General features: G+C 33.4%; 3 protein-coding genes across 4 annotated transcripts in view; 1 reads left to right on the forward strand and 2 right to left on the reverse strand.

The window, feature by feature from the left end:
- LOC142162013 (uncharacterized) overlaps positions 1–2,245 on the reverse strand; it is a 50,052-nt gene extending 47,807 nt beyond the window's left edge. The window contains exons 1-4 of the mRNA XM_075218309.1: positions 1,478–2,245; positions 1,253–1,417; positions 1,142–1,200; positions 971–1,052 (exon numbers count right to left, since the gene is read on the reverse strand). Of these exons, the coding sequence (XP_075074410.1) occupies positions 971–1,052; positions 1,142–1,200; positions 1,253–1,417; positions 1,478–2,245 (1,074 nt within the window). The remainder of the gene's footprint in view (positions 1–970; positions 1,053–1,141; positions 1,201–1,252; positions 1,418–1,477) is intronic.
- Positions 2,246–5,609: 3,364 nt separating this feature from the next.
- Positions 5,610–9,269, reverse strand: LOC107760103 (actin-depolymerizing factor). Its single transcript, XM_016578121.2, has 3 exons — positions 9,112–9,269; positions 7,663–7,928; positions 5,610–6,036 (listed from the first exon to the last, which is right to left on the reverse strand). Exons 1-3 carry the CDS (start codon positions 9,265–9,267, stop codon positions 5,886–5,888), a joined length of 573 nt encoding a protein of 190 aa, XP_016433607.2. The 5' UTR covers positions 9,268–9,269; the 3' UTR covers positions 5,610–5,885.
- Positions 9,270–14,661: 5,392 nt separating this feature from the next.
- LOC107760102 (uncharacterized) lies at positions 14,662–18,851 on the forward strand. 2 transcript variants are annotated; one of them, XM_016578120.2, is made up of 7 exons: positions 14,662–14,795; positions 14,899–14,990; positions 15,303–15,403; positions 16,651–16,720; positions 18,015–18,042; positions 18,234–18,294; positions 18,493–18,851. In XM_016578120.2, the coding sequence occupies exons 1-7, from the start codon at positions 14,783–14,785 to the stop codon at positions 18,599–18,601; spliced, it is 474 nt and encodes a 157-aa protein (XP_016433606.1). In that variant the 5' UTR covers positions 14,662–14,782; the 3' UTR covers positions 18,602–18,851. The 2 variants fall into 2 exon arrangements, with proteins under 2 accessions (XP_016433606.1, XP_075113096.1); XM_075256995.1 differs by having other exon boundaries at positions 15,303–15,363.
- The last annotated feature ends 267 nt before the right edge of the window (positions 18,852–19,118 follow it).

The raw sequence follows: 19,118 nt of genomic DNA on the forward strand, positions 1-19,118 counted from the left end.
CAATAGCTAGTTAAGTAAATCAAGTTGCAATTAGACAAAAAAAATATTACGAATGGTTGTTTCATCGATCTAAGGGAGATTCAATCAGTTATTTGAGCACTTCAACTTCTACTTCACTAGGGTCAGTAGCCTGAATCTCCTAGTGTACGCCTTCTACCTCCCTCCTTTAACCTGTCCTACAATATTATATAAATGAAAAATTAACTACGAATGTATGTCTTAATTTTTGGATTTATTTGAATCAAATAAAAAAGTTATACGTATATAGTCAAAAACACATGTTTTGTCTCTTTCATTTTATGGCGGAAATCAAATCCCATGTAAAGAAAATTCTCGAATTTTGACTGCTCAACAATTGAAGAGTTTCTGATTAATTATTATTTTTCGTTTGCGGGTATTAGATTTTCTCCTACCGAGGTCACTCTTAGGGGTCGTTTGGTAGGAGGTATTAGAAAAAATAATGCAAGCATTAGCTCTATGTATTACTAATACCTTGTTTGGTACACTTTTTCAACATGTGTACTAATATTTGTATTAGTTATACATCATACTTGGTATTATCTTATGCATTAGTAATGCATAGAAAACCATGGTATTAGTAATACCAAGGCTATTAATGCATGCATTAGTATGTTTAAAGATAAAATTGTCCTTAAAGTCCTTTAAAGCTAGAGAATATGGAGGACATTTTTGTAAACAACTATTTTTCTTAAAATTTATGCAATGCATTATAATTTTAATACACCACACCAAACAATGAATAAGAAATAATATATGCATAACGCATTGAAAATGTAAGTCAAATAGTAACATAATTTACTTTTGGAAGTTAGCTATCTAGGCCCCTCAATTTAGAATATTTTCACCTAAGCCATTTAAGTTCTTATGGAAAATTCGCCGACAGTTTTCGGTTTAAGAAAAAACGTACTGTATCTTTTTTTTTTCCTCCAAAACAAAGACTTCATATTACTGCATCAATTAACAACAAAGTATAAATGTACTCTTTGCTCCTGGACAATTCAAGTTGGGAAAAACTTCTCCCAGAAGATGTCCTTCAACAAAGAAATAAAAAAATTTAGTTAAACTATGAGCTACTTTATTTAACTTCCTTGGAATATAATGAAACTTGACGGGATCAAACATGCTTGATATCTTCCAAATGTCTTCACACAACACTTCTATCTCCCATGAAGTAGCCACCTGTTTTTGGATCATATCAACAACATTTTTTAGCATCAGATAAAATCTTCACACTTTTCCATCCAAGAGTAATAGCACATTCAAGTGCCTTTCTTATGGCAATCGCTTCAGCAGTCATGGTTTTCCCAACATACTGAATTGGGGATCCATGGGCATAAAGCAGTTTTTCAAGGCTATTCAAAGCCGTAACACCAATACTCGCATATCTATCATCACACTGTAATCATGAATCTGTAAATAATAAAACATCATCTTGAAAATTTGTTAGTTTAGGCACAAACTCATTTCTAGTTGAAGTTCGTGCAGCGAGGCAACTAGTTAATAGATCTTTATATTCTTCATACTCAAAAAGAGCTTTAGAAACAATATCAGTTGGCTCTAACATTTCCTGATTAAAGCACCAAGCATTCCTACCTTTCCAAATTTGCCACATAATATTAACACTCAAATATAATAATTCTGTAGATTCAGAAAAATGCTTATCATTTAAGAACAAGTTGTACCACCACACAGAAAAGTCAGTTATGTTTTCAATACCAGGCAAATTAATAGGACTTTGTTTCCATACAAGCTGAGATCGGGGACATCTAAATAGCATATGTTCTACATCTTCACTTTCAAGACCACAAATCTTACACGTTTTATCCCGGTTCTGTAATCTTTTAGCTAAGGTATAATTAACGGGCAAAGAGTTAATCACACACTTCCTTAGAAAATATTTAAGTTTATTTTTAATTTCTAAGTTCCACAAAGAATCCCAGAAGCTTTTAGGAAAAGAATGACAACTCGCCTGGGCTTCCGAATTCCTAATAGTCTTAACCGCCAATCCTTTGCTAATTAAATAGTAGCCTGACTTAACTTCATAGTTTTCAGATTTTGAGTGATGCCATAGTAATCTATCATTAAGACATATGATGGATATTGGAATAGACAAAATTGCATCTACATCTTCAAGTTCAAAGGTCGTACTTATCTTATGAAGTTTCCAGGTATGCGTATCTTCGTCAATTAAGTCGGCAACCTTAACATCTAAATTGTTTTGCATTTGAATACTTTTTGGAGTAAAACTATTATTTCTTGGAATCCAAGGATTAGTCCAAACATTTATATTTTTTCCATCAAAAATCCTCCAACTTAGTCCATTAACTAATAGATCTCTTCCCCACAAAATACTTCGCTAGATCCATGATTCAGTAGATGATGTAGAAGTGTCAAGAAAGTTGAGTGTGAAAAGTATTTGCTTTTAAGTACTCTTGCTAACAATGAATCCGGGTACGACAATGTACGCCAAGCTTGTTTAGCTAACAAAGCCATATTGAAAGCCTTTAAATCCCTAAAACCTAAGCCCCCTCTTGATTTAGAATCACATAATCTTTCCCGTTTTCCAAAATGCATTTTCTTTTATCCTCGGTTTGTCCCCACCAAAAGTTAGAAAAAAGAGATGTAATCTCCTTGCACAGACCATCAGGGAGTTGGAAGCAAGACAAGGCATAGGTAGGGATTGCTGCAAGTACATATTTAATCATTACTTCTTTCCGCACTTAAAAATTTACTCTTCCATCCTTTTATTTTTGTCTTGACTCTATCCTTAATAAACTCTAACATCTTTTTCTTTGAGCGTCCCACAATAGCTGGGTAATCCTAAATACATACCCATCTCATTTCTTTGTTGTTGTCCAGGTAAGGAAAATATCTCTACTTTCTCCTCCGCTGTTATATTTCTACTAAAAAATAACTGATTTATCTAAATTAACCACTTGCCCAGAACTTTGCTCATACTTTCTTAGAATCTCAGCTATATGGACTGTATTGTGAGCGTTAGCTGAACAAAATATAAAAGAGTCATCTGCGAAAAATAAGTGAGTTAAGCTCGGCCCATGTCTATTTAACTTTAGACCTTGAATTTCATTTTGAGTTTGAGAAATCTTCAATAAAGTAGATAAACCTTCTCCACATATTAAAAATAGATAAGGTGATAGCGGATCTCCTTGTCGTATTCCTCTAGTCGGCCTAACTGATCCAACTACCTCCCCATTTATATTAAAACTATAGGTAGGGCTAGAAATACAATGCATAATTCATTCTACAAATTTGGCATGAAAACCCATTTGCAAAAGCATTTTTTGGATATATATATATATATATATATATATATATATATCCATTCAACTCTGTCATAAGCTTTTGACATATCCAATTTCATCGCCATAAATTTCTCTCTACCTCTGCGTTTATTTTTTAGAAAATGCATAAATTCATGTGCTAAAATAATATTATCGGTTATTTGTCTATGTCCAACGAAAGCTCATTACACAACTATTGACATGTTTTACATTATTGGCGAGCTTACCCACCAGACAGCATTATTTATGTTTTCCATCATTAATTTAATATTCTGAGAAATCAACCTTAAATTGACTAATTTTAAGTTGATCATCAATATATTATATTCTTTATTTTCTGCAACAGAGCAAGCTCACACAAGCAACTGTAAAATTGTTACGAGGCCACGAGTTCAAGCCATGGAAACAATCACTAACAATTATAATAGGGTAGGTTGACATCATACTCCTTGGGTGCGGCCCTACCCCGAATTCTGCATGAACACGAAATGCCTTGTGCACCGGACTACCATTTAGTTAATCAACTTCACCTATATCTGGCTAACACAATTGGTCCAAAGTCTGGATAAAGGAAGAATACCAGTACAAATGGATGGCGTAAAACTAATCAATTTACAAAGAATCCTCTTACTACATTGCTTGTATAGCAGTCCAAAAGAGGCATTGTAGTATCAACTTAGGATCTATTTAACTGTCCCTCAACAGATTGACAAGCAAATTATGTTAGTTATCAGAAGGAAAAGCAACAATCAATCATCAATGAGATGCTAAATAACACATAATATTCATTGCTTAGTGATAATAGGCGAAATATTTAGCTATTGTTTATGCTTCCGCTTGATTATTTTCCGATATCATATTATGGTCAATTGATGAAAAATAGGCTCTAATTGTGATATATATACATTGCAGGATGAGGAGCCTAAATAATGCTTTCAAGAGGATATTGAAATGATTTATGAGCAAGAACAACCCCTAGGAGTCGAGTGTGCGCAAGGACGAGACGAAAAAATGGACGGAATCGAGCTTCAGAAGTGCGTTAAGTAACGCGCTAACTCCAAACTTCGCGCAATAGTTCGCGAGCTTTTCTGCCTGGAATCCAAGAGAAACGCGCGAACTCAATACTTAGCGCAGTAGTTCGCGCGTGTCCGATCCGAAGAAACGTTGCTTGAGGGTAAAATTGAAAATCTGGAGGGAAACCCACTTAACCTATATAAAGTCAAGCTCGCCCAAGGTTAAAGGGAAGGTTTTCATAGTTTAGTGGAAGAAAGAGAGAGGCAAGAGGCAAGGAGGACGTTTTTGAGAGGAAAACACAAGCATAGAGCCGCCGTGGAGGCCCGAATTCATCGGGTTTCATCTTTCTTCCTCCAAACTTAGTAATTTTTATGTTTCTTTGTATGAGTTGTTGTTTTGCTACCATGTCTATGTGGAGCTAAATTTCACGTTCTAGGGTTGTGGTTCTTTCATGACTATTGTTATTCGGATATTGAGTTTGATTTCTTAGTTTATAATATTGGTTTATTTATTCAATCATGCACTTAATTATTTGATTGTTTGATCACCAATTGAATACTATCTACGAATCTTGAATTGAACTTGAAAGTGGGAATTCTAGATTGCATATAGGATTGAATAGAGCAAGTTCTTGAACCTGGGCATCGGGGAACGGATTCGCGGTTAGGATAGACATATACCTAATTGCCTTGCTTGGTTGATTTACAGGAATTATAAATACGTTCTTGTTGATTCTAACTCCATAGACATACAGGCGTTAGGTTAGCTTGAATAGGCGAGTAATAACTCGACAGATTCTTATGAGCAATATTAGCTCTGTCAACCAATAAACTAGATAAATTAGTTAGTCAATTCAATAGAAGAATACAATAGGATTGTTAGATAGCCCATAACCCTAGATCGTTTTCATTACATTGGTATCATAAAAATCTGCTATCCTTTGGCTCAGAGTTCATTATTTATTTTATTTTTATTTTAATTAGTTTAGAATCAAATACTTCTAGGTTTAATTCTTGTATAGATAATTAGGATGATCTAATTTAGTTAATAGCTAATCACAAGTCCTCGTGGGATCGACATCCGACTTTAGTCACTTTATTACTTGACGACCGCGTATACTTGCGTGTGCGTTTGGTCGCAACAAGTTTTTGATTTTTATTTTTATTTTATTTTTTTTGAATTTTTCTTGTTTTCCACATAAAAAATTAATCTACTAAAATACTACACAACTACGAAGAAAAGAAATAAGAAGCTAAACTACTAAAAGCTAAGTATCCAAACTGTAGTTGATACTTGAATCATTCACATACATAACCATACCCGTTTTTCGGCTGGGAAGCATCATGAGAATCAGAGAACCCATAACCAAAAAACACGATATCATTATCATGAATCTGGTAATCAGCATCCCAAGTGCCGAGTTATTTACCCCATAGGTAATTTGTGCCATGAGGAGGTATTGCACAATAGGTAGTTAAGTAAACCAAGCCTTTTAAGTTGTAATTAGACAAGAATATTACGAATGGTTGCTTCATAGATGAGTTTCAATCAGTTAGCGCGTTCTTTGAGCACTTCAAGTTCTACTTCAGTAGGGTCAGTAGCCTGAATCTCATAGTGTATGCCTTCTAGCTCCCTTCTGAACCTGTCCTTAGATGTGGCATACAGCATCTTCGATCTAATGCGGGAAACAGAAGGAGACCTAAAAAAGAAGATGGATTAGCATGCCACTTCTTTCATAATTAAGTTATAGTAATGAAACGGTTAACCAATGTAAACATACAGAAAAGGCATGATTTGAAAACATTTTCCTACTTTCATCTCTGTTCTGTTTCTTGTTCTGTTTTAGTTATGAGTGATGGGACAAGGAAAAGAAGGTCCAAGAATTTTGCAATAAGAAGATAACAATCCGTTTTAGATACAACACTTACATCTAGGATATACGAAGGGTGTAAAACTCATGTTTTTGGAAGGATATATATTGAGAATATACGACAGAAAAGGAAAATTAAAAGAACTTAACGAAATAAATGAATACATATCAGTTAGAACTTATAATCCTAAATCATACATAAACAATCCTTAGTTAAAAGCAAGAGACTTGAATGAAAAGCCAATATTAGCCGGATTAAATATCTATGACAGGAAATGTAAATATGTTAAACGGGCGAGGCCTTGCACTGCAATGCCACAAAGAATCAATCATGGTTGAAGCAGATCATGTTAAGCTGAAACTTGAAACTTCAAGATTAAAGGCAATGAATAATTTCCATAAATCTTCAGCGCTTGTCCAACAAACTTTTTTAACACACTTATCCTGAAAAAGAAACATACTTTTGTACACTCTACCCATCGCATGAAGGCTTTCTTCACCCTTCTGAAACTTCTACATATAATAATCTGCAGCGTATTTAAGTCTATTTGCAGAAAGAGCGATATGTACCTAAGCCCCAAAAACAATTGTCGTATATGAAATGTTAGGCAGATACTACACACAAAAGTTATAGGGAATATGAATCTTCTTAAAGACCCTGCATCCAACTCTTCTTCGCCTTGATTTTTCTTGACTGCAAAGTATTCTATACAAAAGATATTGTTCCTCATACACATCAGCTATTCCTTTGTTGGTCAGATTCACCTTTTCGCAGTATATGTAAACAAGTCTGTCTTAATCATATGGCTATTCACACTATTAGAACATTTCCTCAAGAACCTGACATTAACTTTGCAGTTACCTCAAGTATCTAACCACTACAGCTATACAACTTTCTTTTTCAGAATTCCCTTCTTCTTTAAAACCTAAGCCACATACACAAATAGTCTACCGACCTCTCCTCTCTCCATGTTTAAGTCGACTGCTTCAGCCATCACTGGTACTCCCTTAACAATGGTACCATCATACTGGCAATTCACATCATGATGGGCTAGTTATATTCCACAAAGGAGAAAAACTATTCACATCTAATTTTTCCATGTTGTTTACTAACTATTCACATCTAATTTTTCCACATTGTTTTCCATGCTGTTTTACCTATTACTCACTAAATTGGCTAGACACAAATGTTAGATACTCAAAAAAATTAAAGTGCCGGCTCTCTGAAAATCATTAATGTGACTTCACAGCATTGTAGATAATTAGAACCAATTTTCAAGGTAAATGAGAGCAGAATGCCCTTTGCACATACGGATTAAAGTTACATCAACATTCACAGAGGACTGTGTAAGCAGATGTAAAGAGTCTAAAAAAAGTACAATTTCCAATTCAAGATGCACACCAGTCTTTGACAAAAATCGAGTTATACATGTTCTGGCTGAAATTATGACATACCAGGCAAAGAAGAAAATCTTGCTCTTTTGGCAGTTCTCAGATGTCACGAAATCGTAATCATACACCGCATATCGGCAGTCATTCTCAGGAAGAGCTGCAGTGAAATCATCATAGCTCTCAGCTGGACCTCCAGTTTTCTCAACCACAACCTCATTTTTCTTCTCGTCAATCTTAAATATCACATATCGATGCACCTTCTTCCTTTGCAGTTCCATGTATGTAGCTTTGCTGTGATCAGCAATCCCCATGCCAGAGGATGCATTTGTCTATGAAAGTAACAGATGGTCAAAAAATTTGCTCCAAAGAGAACCAAAGGCATTATAGAACAAAGATTGTACAGTATTGTCCAATCACCAGACTCAACAAATACATTTCGAACATGATAATATAATCAAGCAAATGTTAACAACAAGCGCTGCTACTAAGAGCTTGTAAGAGTCAGCCCTCACTTTACAATCTCATAGTTTGTCTAGTAAGATGAAAATAGAAATATAACAGACTAAGCCTTCCAGTGAATTTCTTTTCATCAAATCCCTCCAGAAGTCGGACTAAGAAAATCAAAAAATGAATTTTCTAAATACATTGGTGTACTGAATCCAATTATGAAATGTGCACTTTGCACACCTACCCTCGCCAGGGGCGGATGCAGCATCGCAGTATTGGGCTCATCTGAATCAAGTACTTTTGAAGTGGAACATAAATATATGCGTAAATATCGACAACAAATAGCAGATTTAAACCCATAATGTTAAAAATATCATGGGTTCAATCCTTAAAGGTGGAACCCATAGAGCTTAAATCCTATATCCGTCTCTAACCCTCGTGACTGACTCGCAGCCCTGACAAGCAGCTTGTTTGGATGGTTGTTACATGTCATTTCATAATGTATTGTATTGTTTGATGAATACAACGTTTGAATAGATTGTACTATCATTTACCGTCGTTTCATGATGTCACACACCTATAGTACAAAGAATAAATCCGCAACATTATTAAGAAAAAATAGGATACGGAATAGAATTATTATATAAAAAGATAGGGTAAAGGATAAAATATGATTATTAATAACAAGGAAGGGCAAGATAAAAGAAAAAAGCAAGTCAACAACACACCACAACACTCCAATCCCATAACTAAAATCTGACAACTTTATTCAATACAGATCAATGTGATCAACTAACTCCTAGGAAAATCAACACACCCAAGTATGTGAATCAGTCTTAATTTTACACTCCAACACTAAGATCTTACTAAATTTAACTTCATCCATACATAACAATTACAAGAGCAATGAAAAACAGAGATTTCTATCAATCGAATTAAGCAATTTTATACTAAAACAGACATTCAGAAAGTAAACAACAAGGGAAAACAGATGAGTAATCTGATCATGCAAAGGTAAATCAGAATCCAGATCTATCAAACAGATTTAAGAAAAAAAAAACTTACCCCACCCCGGATTCTGAAAGACATGGTAGAGAGAGAGAGAGAGGAAGGAGTATAGACAGCGTACAAAGAAAAATGAAGTAGAATCGGACGCAGCCACTGAAAGAAAAAGAAACGAACCTTTTTTCTTTTTGAAAAAAAAAAGAAATATTTCGTCATATTAAACACTGACGTAGTACTTTTTTCAAACCAAGTCATTTTGCAGTTTGAGGTTTTTTTTTTTTTTTAACATTGAGATTGACTTAATATGAGAAAATAATAAAGTGTTTTTCATTTAGAAAATGATATACTAACAATAGGGGTGTACATATGTCGGGTTAGTTCGGATTTTACAATTACCAAAGCAAACCAATTGTGTCGGGTTATTAAATCTAAAGACCAAACCAAACCAATTAAACTCGAGTTTTTCACTCTCGAGGTTTTTTCGGGGGTTTTTCCGGTAAAATTTTCGTAGAACAAAACATATAAATTGTGCTCAAAATAATTCTTTAATCCTAGTAAGATACAACTATCTAAAGTATTTTCCAAGAAAATAATATAAAATATGAGATGTATCATGGCATTATCCTAAAATATTCAACAATAAAGACAATAAAATTATGTAATATAAATATTGTTAATTAAAAAGCCATAATAAAAATAAACACAATCTAAAAGTACTAAGTCATGCTAAAATAAGTAGACTAATAAGGGAGTATTAATTACATGACTAAACGCTAAAGAAAAAATAAAAATAAGTTATGCATTTTTATCTAAATTATTGCAAAACAAAGAATAGATATTCAATACATTCTCGTTCCTAGTATTGAATTGAATGTTTTTTGTTAGCATTAGTATTGATTTGATTTGGCTTGAGCTTTTGTTACCATTATTTAATTTACTAATAATGTTAATGACTATAAAACTTATTGAAACATTCAAAAGTTCTAAGTCCAACATTGAAATAATACCTTAAAAGATAAAATTATGAAAAATTTAAAGAAATATTTATAAATTACATCACAATAAGTATATTTATATATTAAATATATCTAAAATTTCTATATATGTAATGTCGGGTTGGTTTGGTGTCGGGTTGACTTTCTTTAGTTAAAACCAAACCAAACCAATTATGGTCGGATTTTTTTTTTCAACACCAAACCAAACCATAGTCGAGTTTTTTTCTCGGATGACTTGGATTATCGGGTTGGTGCAGTTTGTCGGTTTCTTCTGTACACCCCTAACTAACAGATTGTAAATTTTAGAAACTTTGATTATTTGGACAATGTTAACGAGCTGCATTAAGTTACTCTACGAACGTCAGTCAACTTCATCCATGTGAAACGGATTCGATGAATTTAAATAAATAATTGATTGAAACTTGAAAATATAATTATCATTTATTTGAGGATTGAGTGATAAACTGTTAATTTCACTAATAAGTTGTTAATTTTAATTTGAGAGGTACAATGGTCGGCATTTAACTAAAATAAATATTCTTTTTTCTTAATCTCAAGTCTCAATTTTGGTCTAGTGCAAACAATATGTTGTGGCTAGTAAGAAACTTTGCTCAAGCTAGAGTTCGATCTGCTAGCAAAATCAATTATTTGAGACCATATTAACTCTTGCTGAAGTTCTTAACAGCTTGTTTGGATGGTTGTTACCGGTTGTACCGTATCGTATCGTATTGTTACTTTAAATACAATGTTTGTTTTGATTGTTACTTAAATTTTATTGTATCGTATCGTTAAATCTGTCGTTACGTAATGTGTCACTTTATGTAACGACCGATTTGGTGTGGTCGCATTGTTTCCTTGTATTTTTCTCTCAATCTCACCCTTCATTATTATTAAATAATTTTATTTTATCATTTACCCTACCTTTTTATATACCATCTCATAATTTTTCTTTATAATATTGCAAGTTTATTCATCATATTACTGGTGCACGATACCATGAAACGACGGCAAAACGATACAATCCATCCAAACATTATATTCATCAAACGATACAGTACAATACAATACAATACAATACGATATGATACATTATGAAACGTTGTGTAACAACTATCCAAACAAGCTGTAAAATGTTATTCTTATTCCAAGGTTGATAAATCAATTTAAATGATGGGGATTACTCTCTTGCTTGAGTAGGTCGGTCTTATTTTTCTTGTACATCTGTTATGATATTAATGTCGTGACATTCTAATAGTATTTTGTAATTTCAAGGAGGAATCCATGGTCCATTAAAAAAGCACAATGCATTGGAGAAGGAAATATGGGTATAATTCATAAATACCTATTTTTTAGCCCCTTAACTGAAGAAGAGTTAGTGTTTAAGTTTCACAAGTAAAACAATGGCTACTTTTCAAAGACATGACTAGAAAATAGCCAGCGGATGTTGGTTTTTTCTTGGAATAGTTACACAAATGGCCGGCTAGATTCAATAAAGAAAATTTTACCTCCTATAGCAAAATTTTACAACCTATTTATTATAAATAAAAACTCTTTTAAGTTATTATTTTCTATAACTACCTTTTAGATTTTATACCAAAATTTCTATTATGGTCACTTCCCTCCATTAAGCCATTAAATATGTTGTCTAATATTTTTCTCTCATTCGTCCAGTTTATTCTCTCCCAAAATCACCGCATAGTATCTTATTTCTCTCTCCACGATCTCTCTCTCCTCTCTCTATGCGACGTGGAGACCTAGCAGCTGCCATGGCCGTTTTCAATATTTTTTCTCCAAATTTCTCTCCCCAGCTCTCTCCTTTATCAGCGTCATTGTCTCCCTCAATTTTCAATATTTTTTGCTCCAAAAAATTGTGGTAAGTATTAAAGTTTTTTGATTTTTGACCGGTTAAAGCTTCTTCTTTTTCTCTTCAACAGTTTGTTTCAAAATATTCACCATTGTTAGGTTTTCTGCAGAATACCCACTAAAGCACTCAATTTCAAACGGTCATCTTTCGATTTGCAAATCACTCAAGAGGAACCTGTATTTGCAGGTCTATCAGCAACCATTGATTTCGAAAGGAGAACAAAAATACGCAATGACTCTAATTGTAGATGTATTTATATGTATTCGAGTCTGAATACATTGGTTTTTAGTTTGTACAGTTATTTTCTCTTCTTGTATTTATATGTATTCGATGAGGCCTACAATGATTTTTATTTTGTACAACGATTTTTGACTGTTGCATTTAGATGTATTTATATGAATTTGAGTTCATACAATAATATTTTTAAATACATTGTTAGTACTATTATTTTGATGTTACTCATCAATTAGTTATGCATTCAATCTAAATGTATTCATCTGTATTTTCAACCTAATAGTATCCAACAGTATTTAAAACAACAATACAATAAAATACAATAAAATACTCTCAATACAAATAGAAATTCAATGAATACAACCAATGAAATATACTCAATAAAGCAGTAATACCATGTATTAGGAATAAATAAAATATTGTGAATAAAAAAATAAATCTGAATATATTGAACACAACTGTTAGATACAACAGAATATAAGCACTAGGTTTATTATAAAATATGCAGGCAGTATGCTACTATTACAGGTTGTATCCGGCATAAATACATGATGTATTCATATACAGAAAATCGAATACAAACATTAGGTTTATTATGAATCTCGAACAATGTCAGGAAAAAAAAATCGAACTGTATAAAAAAAAGAGGGACCGAAACTCTGAAGAATACTCTGTTTTTTGGTGTTTAGCGTCTGATAAATTTTCTCATTAATTGGATTGATAATGTTGTGTGTTATAATTGATTTAGGTGAGTTATATTAGGAGTGTATCTCATTAAATTAGCAGCTTTTCGTTATTAAATAACTGAAGACCTATTATTACATTGTATTCATAAATACATGGTATGAATACATGTCAATACAGCCGCTAACAGCTGGATTGCACTATTTTTAGCCGATTTTTGTTATTGTATTCATAAATACAGTAGCTTGAATACATTGAGTACATTACCATAACAACTTAAAGGCAGCTACGGAAAGTAATTATGTATATGATAACTATAGAAAGTTAAAAGCCACTAAACAATAGTCCTCAAAAATCCTCTTCAATAAATACATGCGATTGCCTCATAATAACATGCCCATTAACAACCTAGGCTCTTTACCCGTAAAAATTGCACGGGCGCGACCAAATAACATATACCCATTTTTTAAAAAACTTTTAACTTGTACCCATTTTTTAAATAACTTAGCCCCCTTTCTCCTCCTTCGTTTTCTATTTCTTTTAATGTCGAAGCTAAGATCTAACAATCCGGAGTCTTGATACCAAAATCAGTAGGGGAAGCAGGACTTTAAACTTTAGGCTCTGTTCCAAACAGAACCATTTCCTCACTCAAAAGAAGAGCAAGTTTAATACCTTCTGATTTCAACTTATCATCTACTAATAAAGTTGACTGCTTTATGTTCATATAAGTGATTAGATTTCCGCAGTTTCTATCATAGCCAAAAGGGTTGCCAAAAGTGAACATTTATTTGCCGTCAAGAATGGATTTTGGGCTATTAATTCCAGCTTCAACTACATCAGATAAGCTTCTGGTGAGAAATCCATTAAAAATTCTTAAAGAAATGGGTGGGCTTGTATGATTTTTGGTGGGAGATATTGGAAATGAAGTATTGTTGTCAGCCATTAAAAATCTTATTGTTTGCTGCTCACTGCTCTTTTTGAATCGTTCCTTAGCATCGCCATTAACATTTAACAGCTCTTTCTCAGAAAAACAAGAAGTTTAAAAGAATATGGATAAGCTACGAAAACAAAAAGTTCGCCAGTTACAAAGACAAAAACTTCATCTCTAGAGCTGAAGTTTCCCAGTTACAACACAAAAACTTCAGCTCTAGAGCTGAAGTTCGCCAGTTACAAAACAAAAACTTCAGCTCTAGTGCTGAACTTCAGGCCCGGCTACTAGAATGCTGAAGTTTTGCGTGATTGCCTTTGCTACTTCAGCCCCGTGTGCTGAAGTTATGCGAAAAAGCGAGTACGCTTGCAATTTTTTTTATAAAGCGGGCACAAGTTAAAATGTGACACAAAAAATGGGTATAGATACAAATGCCCCTCTTTAGCCTTTTCATTTTCGGCCCAAAATAGAAGCTTTGTGGACTTGAAAGCCTTCCTTTCCAGCAAATTAGCTCATAATATTAACAGCCTAGGCTCTTTACCCTTCTCATTTTTGGCCCAAAACAGAAGCTTTGCGGACTTGAAAGCTTTCTTTTTCAGGAAATTACATCTAATAACATTGAAAATGGATAGTCTAACTTTTTTATTCCCGTTTGTCTCATAGGCTAACTTTTAAGGTTAAAAGTTAAAATAGCTGTTTATGGGGCAAGCGAAAGACAACACTTGTTAAACTTGAAGTTTTACCCCTAGGGAAAAAAGGGGTCAAAAAATTAATAGTGACACCGAAGTGTCCTATTTGTGCAAATCACCCCTTCTTTTTTCGTTTGTAAACATTGAATCGGCCCAACCACCCAATGATTTTCTCTTAAGGCCCATTTCAATATTATCCTTTTTCAGTTTTGAAAAAATAAGTTGCTTTTTTATCTTGTGCCAAAGCTACAGACTCAAGAATCTCACTGAATAAGTCATCGTTGTAACTGCTGAATTTTTAAATTAAAGCTTTATCTTCAAAATTCTTGCCGCGAAAATGGAGTCCCATGGTAACTGCTAAAACCCTAATTTCACTTTTCCTTATCAAAATTTGGGATTCTTTTTCTACTGAAATTTGTTTTTTTTTCTTTAATTTGAAAAAAAAATCATTAGGGCACAGAGGTTCAAATCCGAAGGCACTTCTTGCATCCCTCTTGAGCAAAAGAGAAAAGCTTCAAGATGAACTACGAAATGTTGAAAAACAAGTAAAAGGCTCTATCTTTATTGAATTATTTAATTTTTCTTTTCATTTATGATGTTCTTTTTTTTTTTTTTCTTCTTTTCATTTAATCTTTCTAATTGGATATTAGTATATTTTGTGTTGCTTTAGTGGGATTTATTTTTAGAAAATTTGTATCTGTAGTTTGATTTATTGAGGTAATAAAACTTTTCTTTTTGTGTGTAATTTTGAGTATTTGCAGCATATGATATGAGTTATGAGAAATTGTCGCTTATTTGCTTTATCTGTTTTGTTGTTCAAATAGGAAACTAAATTATGGGGTGTTGGTTTGATGTAGGTTTATGAACTAGAGACGAGTTATTTGCAAGAAACGGGCACTTTTGGAAATGCGTTAAAAGGTTTCGAAGGCTTTCTATCAACATCGAATAAGAATGCAAAGTACACATCTTTCCAGTAGTTATCTGCTCAAGTTCTTGTAGTTGGAAAGTAGAAGTGATGGTTATTGCAAAAGATTACTTTTTAATGCAAAGCATCTCGGTTTTTCTCCAAAATTTACTAATGTCCCGCTTAGTATCTGCAATAGTTAACGTTTGAATATTACATATCCTTGATTTGATGGAAGGTAAAAATCGGCTTTCAGAATAATGTACGTCGTACTGATGGTTATTAAGGTTTATTAGCAATCGATAAGGATATGCTAGCCGATGGAATTGGTAATGAAAACCTTGTTCAATGAATCAAACACTTAGTTGTATTGACATAGTGTATATAGAAGTGTGTCCTACTTCATGTTCTTATTGCAATAACTGCTTAATTGCTACCTGGTATTGAGATAATGATAATAACGGAAATCAACGCTGAAGTTCTATGAATGGAAATAATCTAGACAGGAATGTCCTTGTTCTGAATTGTATGAGGTTGGGTAAAGCATATATCAACAAGTATATGTACTCTCATAAAAGGCATTGTTAGCAAGGTGAAAGAAATGATCATAAGAAAAGGGCCATTTACTGCATCTAATGTTACAAAATCTTTTCCAAAACATGAACTAAAGCAATAGACTGATTCCATGAGACTTTACTATCCTCTGCGTTATAATTCAAATCTCTAGATAAAATATAAAGATAAAATAAAATTCATCTCATATATTTAAGGTTTTGGTATACAATAATTTTTCCTGGAGTTTGTCCACTAAAGAGCGTGCGACTTTGAAGAAGTTTCCTGCAAACAGAATGCAAATATTTTGGAGATCTGATTAATTATCTCGTTAAGCTTAACAAGCCACCGATTGGAACATGATTAGTAACACCCAATGCACGAAACATTTGGAAGCTGGTTTTCAATTATGATAAAACACCGAGGACCATCCTGAATAAACAAACTTTCAATTATCAGACCTATATGTTATCTAGCCTAGATCTAATAAACATCACTGGTATTTTCAAATTAAGTGTTCATAAAAATCCACGCTGTAATGGAATTCTATGAGTAGGATCAGTGGCATCATTCCAATGTTCAAGTTTTCAATGTTAGCGAGATACTGCGCTGAATTAATTGAATGATCAGTATTTGGCGTTGCTTTCATGAAATAGAACATTGTTTCCTTGTCCAGAAGTGTTGTTTCCTTATCTAGTGATAATACCTTTTCCAGCTTGTAATACTTTCACTTCAATGTCATTTGACAGCCTCAAAAGGTCGAGAAAATTTCAGCTCGAAGACAGGCTATTCTCATTGTCTTCAGTCACTTCACCAGCAGTAAGTATTTTGAACACTCTAGAGCTTTTGTTTTACTACTTTATTACATGTTCTGGAATTTTCTGATTTTTGAGAAGTTATTTACTGTTGATGCTTATGATGCTACAAGTACAATTTGATTAAAAATAGGGTTCAAACCATGTTTTGCACTGCTTATCCCAATGTTTTTGGCATTAATAAGTGTTCCCCTATCCTTTTATAAAAAAACCCACTTAATCTTATCCAAAATGCCAAGAAAGGGATTACCCCTTAAAAGAAAAATCAGAAATCATAAAAATAAATAATACCTGCAGAATCTCATCTCTTGATTTTGTTTACAAGTTCCTTAGACCTCACATTTTAGGTAAGCCTTGGTTGGATAACTGGCTTACTGTTAGAAGATTATAATGATATTAATTGGATTAGCTATGCTATTAATAGATTTTTGAAGTATTGATACTTCAATATATGCAAAGATGAAGCATTAAATTTTTCGTTAGAGGCCAAAATAGGGTGCCCAAAGGAGGACTAGGAAATAGATGTAGTTCTTGCAATCCAAGTTCCTACAGTGGATTTAAATGAGTATGTTTTTGAGAATTATGAATAGATCTTTGAAGATATACATTGGCTAAGCGAGAGAATTTTGCTGTAGAGGCTGAATAGGTGCCGGAAAAAGACCAAGAAATAAAAGTAGTTCTTGCCTGTATTTTATATAAAAAGAATGTTCATAAGAATTTAGGTGTTCTTCAGTACTATTGGATGAATGGTGAAGTGGAGATTCAGACCTTGTCCGTAGTGGCATTCTCTTGGATCAACAGATTATGATTGTTACTTGTTGGATCTAACATTTGTTGGTAGGGAATTCCTTGTTCAATTGGAGATGGTTTAGCATTCTAGGGATTAATCAAATTTATTGATTTAATTGCACTACCTCTTTCCAAATGCTTTCCTTTAACAAGTTAAATTACATGCTCTTAGATCCCAATGACCTATTTTCTGTTCTGATATTGTCAAAGCTTAACTTTTCATGTTTTCTGCTCACATACATTTTATGGAAAAAATGGTCGAAACTCCAATTCAAAGTAGAGATTGTGCGAACAAGATGGCTCTGTTCTTTGTACTAAATAAATTTCATCTCATGCATGTATTTGCAAATTTCTGGTTTTGATTATATCGTCATTGTTATTTTTACTTTGAATCAGTCTGCTCTATCTCTACGTTCAACTGATACATTGGCCGTATGATACTTAAAACGTAGCACATCTTTTGGCCTTAGTAGATACCTGACGTGGCTGTTATATTCATTTATGTTTAGGCGGAAGAGCTTGGACTTGGACGGGAAGGTTAGTTTTTTTTGTTCCATGTACTTTAATATAAAGCTCTTGCAGTTTTCTTTTTGGTTTTGGGGGTGGGGAGCTAAATTCAAGCTGTTTCTGGGGAATGTCACTGAACCAAACTTAGACCTAATAGGTTATAACTGCATATTGCATTGTTTTTGGAGATGTTTTTGAGAATTCATTGTCTTTTTTCGCAGATGGAAGACCAGATCCTACTCAAGGTCGAATGAGGGGTGGAGGTTTTGCCACTAACGGACAGTATGTTCTGCTTTTTATGAAGAGATATCTTGCATTTATTGGAATTATTACAATGGTTAAGCCTATTATTTCTAAGATGCAGATTGAGGATGTAAAATGCAAATTTCTGTTTTCTCAAAATAAACTTGCAACTTCTTTATATTTGTTCTTTTTCGTCCATGATGTCTGTGAGTGCACCTCATGCAAGTACTACTGTAGGGGTAAACCAAAGAAGGGAAGAACCGGACCACGAGATGGAAGGAAGTTCCGAATATCAAACGACTTGGATCTTGATGATGAAGATGATCCAGATTCAGGCTTGAGATAGCTATCACTAACTTTATCTGCAAAAAACTGTGTTGTAGTTTGTTGTACCATATTATTGTATCATCGCTTGGTTGAATAAAATCCTATACAACTATGTATGCTGTCGATAAGTTTCTAGTAGCTAATTTCATTAGCTGTGGTTGTGGATGTGCGCAAGAACTTCCCTAGGTAAATTACATGTTCTGATCAATTTTGTACAGTAACACAATTTGATAAACAACAAGGGTTCTCAAGTGTTCATATTCTCTGAATTCGTCATTCGCCATATTACTATGAGATGTTGGATAATGGATATATTTATTTAGTTTTTCAACTCTTTTTACGTTTATTTAGTGCTAGTTTGTGCCTTGCTAAAATACTTTGGTAGACTGAGTTATTTGATATTTGTACTGATGGTGGGTGATAGCAGGTACCTGGTGGAATAGTCGAGGGACTGGACACCACTATTATAAAAAGAAAGTGTTGCTAAAATGGATTGAAAAGTCATAAGATCTGGTTACTGGCAAAACAGGAAAAAG

This window comes from Nicotiana tabacum, chromosome 7 (genome assembly GCF_000715075.1).
Source record: "Nicotiana tabacum cultivar K326 chromosome 7, ASM71507v2, whole genome shotgun sequence".
NCBI classification, from domain to species: domain Eukaryota; kingdom Viridiplantae; phylum Streptophyta; class Magnoliopsida; order Solanales; family Solanaceae; genus Nicotiana; species Nicotiana tabacum.

Excerpts from the sequence above, each read along its gene's own strand:
- LOC107760103 (XM_016578121.2), bottom strand. The coding sequence starts at position 9,267 with ATGACGAAATATTTCTTTTTTTTTTCAAAAAGAAAAAAGGTTCGTTTC. Across the intron at positions 7,929-9,111 it reads CTTTCAGAATCCGGGGTGGG|ACAAATGCATCCTCTGGCAT; the intron begins GTAAGTTTTTTT and ends TTACTTTCATAG. Across the intron at positions 6,037-7,662 it reads AAGATTTTCTTCTTTGCCTG|GTCTCCTTCTGTTTCCCGCA; the intron begins GTATGTCATAAT and ends CTTCTTTTTTAG.
- LOC107760102 (XM_016578120.2), top strand. Across the intron at positions 15,404-16,650 it reads ACATCGAATAAGAATGCAAA|CCTCAAAAGGTCGAGAAAAT; the intron begins GTACACATCTTT and ends GTCATTTGACAG. Across the intron at positions 18,043-18,233 it reads GCTTGGACTTGGACGGGAAG|ATGGAAGACCAGATCCTACT; the intron begins GTTAGTTTTTTT and ends CTTTTTTCGCAG.